This window comes from Cydia splendana, chromosome 17, assembly GCF_910591565.1.
Source record: "Cydia splendana chromosome 17, ilCydSple1.2, whole genome shotgun sequence".
NCBI lineage: Eukaryota > Metazoa > Arthropoda > Insecta > Lepidoptera > Tortricidae > Cydia > Cydia splendana.
In genome coordinates, this window is record NC_085976.1 from 1780639 (window position 1) to 1783250 (window position 2612).

Below are 2612 nucleotides of genomic sequence, written 5' to 3' on the forward strand. Positions count from 1 at the left end.
ACGAAGATGGAAACTGTGACATTCCGAATACGAACGCAGACCGTGAAGTTAAAAAGCGAAGTGATATACTTACTGTTTTAACAGTTTTGAATGATTCACGGTTAGTTTCACTAGACTTATATCGACCGGGATACGGACCGTGATTACCTTTTGTATTGTAAAAGAACCGAGTAAGGCGCTTTACGTGTCACGCCTACATTACTCCGCCGTGGCCGACGAGGTGGTGGAGTACGTTCGCCGGAAGACTGGCTACACGCTGAGGGTGCACCAGCTACAGTCGCGTCACTATGTGCACTTAAGTTCATTTGTGGTGCGCGTGCCGCGGCCGCTGCAGGACACCATCGCAAGCGCGGATTTCTGGCCGAAGGGTGTGGTGTTTCGACGGTTCCGGGGCAACCTGCCGAACCCTACGCCGAGTCAGACGACGCTACGGAGCCACGCCGTTACGTCGTCGCCCAAAAAAGAGGTCACGTGACGGACGTCAGAACTGTCACACGTACTTATCGTTCGCTCTGTAATATTGGCCTAAAAATCTGGTAAAAAGTTGATTTATAAACGCAAACTGTGTAAAATTAAATAGCTACTATCAGTTAGAAACAAAAATAATAGTTTTTAGTGCGTTAACGTTACTGTGTGGTTAGTAATATCAGTGTAAAATCGAAGTGCAGTCGCCTAACCGGACATCCATTGCGCGGGTCAGCTGACCGGCTGTCAACGAATCAGCTGTGAGAGTCTGCGCACGCGCATTAGCAGTGTGTCAGTGACTGCCACTAGAAATTACACCTTATCACCCACACATTAAACACAATTTACAATGGCGGACTGTGCTGGGTGCTTCAACAAGGTAACCGATGGCAGATTTTTAAACTGCCATAACTGCCAAAAATCGTATTGTCTCCACTGCACTAATTACACTGAGGAATTCCTTAATTTTATGGGACCCGCGCAAAGGTATTCATGGAAGTGTGTTGAGTGCAAAAGTGCCGAACCTAAGTTGGATAATACGAATACGCCGCTGCGCGGCATCAGTGACAATGTAAACATGCATAGGGGAGCCGCACGCCCTTGCGGGGCAGTGTCCAACGAGCATGACAACTCGGTCATGGATGTGTCGTACACGGACAACCAGCGTTTGAACGACACCACTAGGCTCGACATGAATGGGGCCTCCGACATTCAACAGCTGGTAGCCGAACTTCGTTTGTTTCGGGAAGAAATGCGGGCGATGAGCCAGCACATCCAGGCTCTTCGCGTAACGGTAGCCACCCTGACAACAAAAATTGACGCATGTGATGGGCGCATCGACAATTTATGTACCCGTGTTGAAGCTCTAGAGAGTAATACCACAAGTGTTAGTGTAGGCGAGAACACTGAGGCTTCACTGGCGGACACCGTAGCCCAGTTAAGATTAGAGTTAAACGATCGTGACCAGGATATGTTACTCAATGATGTCGAGATATCGAACGTACCGGAACAGAGTGGGGAAAATACATTGCATATAGTAGCTACCTTGGGTCAGAAACTCGGTGTTACACTGTCGGAACACGACATCGTTGATGCGACTCGCGTAGGGCGGGCGCCGCGACTAGACGAGGGCACCCAGGGCCAGCCGGCCCGCCCGCGACTGCTGGTGGTGAGGCTGGCGCGCCGCGCCGTGCGCGACCGGCTGCTGCAGGCGGCGAGGGTCCGCCGCGGGGCGACCACGGAGGGCACCGGCCTGCCGGGCCCCGACTGCCGCTTCTACGTCAACGAGCGGCTCACCTTCGTCAACCGACGGCTGTTCCAGAAGGCGCGGCAGCTCAAGGAACACTACGGCTGGCGATATGTATGGACCCGCGATGGTAGAATTTACGTGCGCCAACGTCCAGGTACGGAATCACCGCGACACCGAATTCGAACGGAACTGGATTTGAGCCGTGTTTTTGGTACACTTGATATTTGATGGTATATATGAACTTATCTTGGTGCTAATCCTTTTAGACTATAAAAAACTTTGTTTCACATTAAATAATGCTTTTAAAGTACACAATCTACGTCGCTATTTCGTTTGCTATTTTTTATTTTTGTCGGTTTTCTACAATTTTTTTTCAATTTATAACTGTTATTGTTTTGATTATAAGAACAGACTGCTATTGTAACTGGAGTGCGTTGTAGCAGCTACGATCGTGGGACATCAGAAACCGTACACTATACACTTTTGTTTTTATTACGTCAACACATACAATTCACTTTACAACACTCTTTCTTTTGAACACACAAATATCATCACTCTTTTAAACACTTTCCTCAGTAATACGAGTAAACTTACATCAGTGTTTGAGGTTATACGGCCGCGTTGTCAATTACCACATGAATTAACTTACAAAACAATATTAGATAATACGAGTCATAGTGCCCACTAAAACTAAATACCTCAAATTAGGTCTTTTTAACGCGGGTTCACTGGCAACTGGACAGGACGATTTTTTAATTGCGATGGATAGATTTGACGCTGATATTGTCGCGATCAATGAATCATGGATCAGACAGGGCCAGGAAAAACGCGCACCGCTCGTCCCCGGATATAAATTCATTAACGCCCCGCGACCGACTGGAATGCGCCGAGGCCGCGG

At 48.3% G+C, this 2612-nt stretch overlaps 1 protein-coding gene across 1 annotated transcript; it reads left to right on the plus strand.

The window, feature by feature from the left end:
* Positions 1–463: 463 nt before the first annotated feature.
* Positions 464–1942, plus strand: LOC134799004 (uncharacterized). Its single transcript, XM_063771431.1, has one exon. It carries the CDS (start codon positions 815–817, stop codon positions 1940–1942), a length of 1128 nt encoding a protein of 375 aa, XP_063627501.1. The 5' UTR covers positions 464–814.
* Positions 1943–2612: the final 670 nt, after the last annotated feature.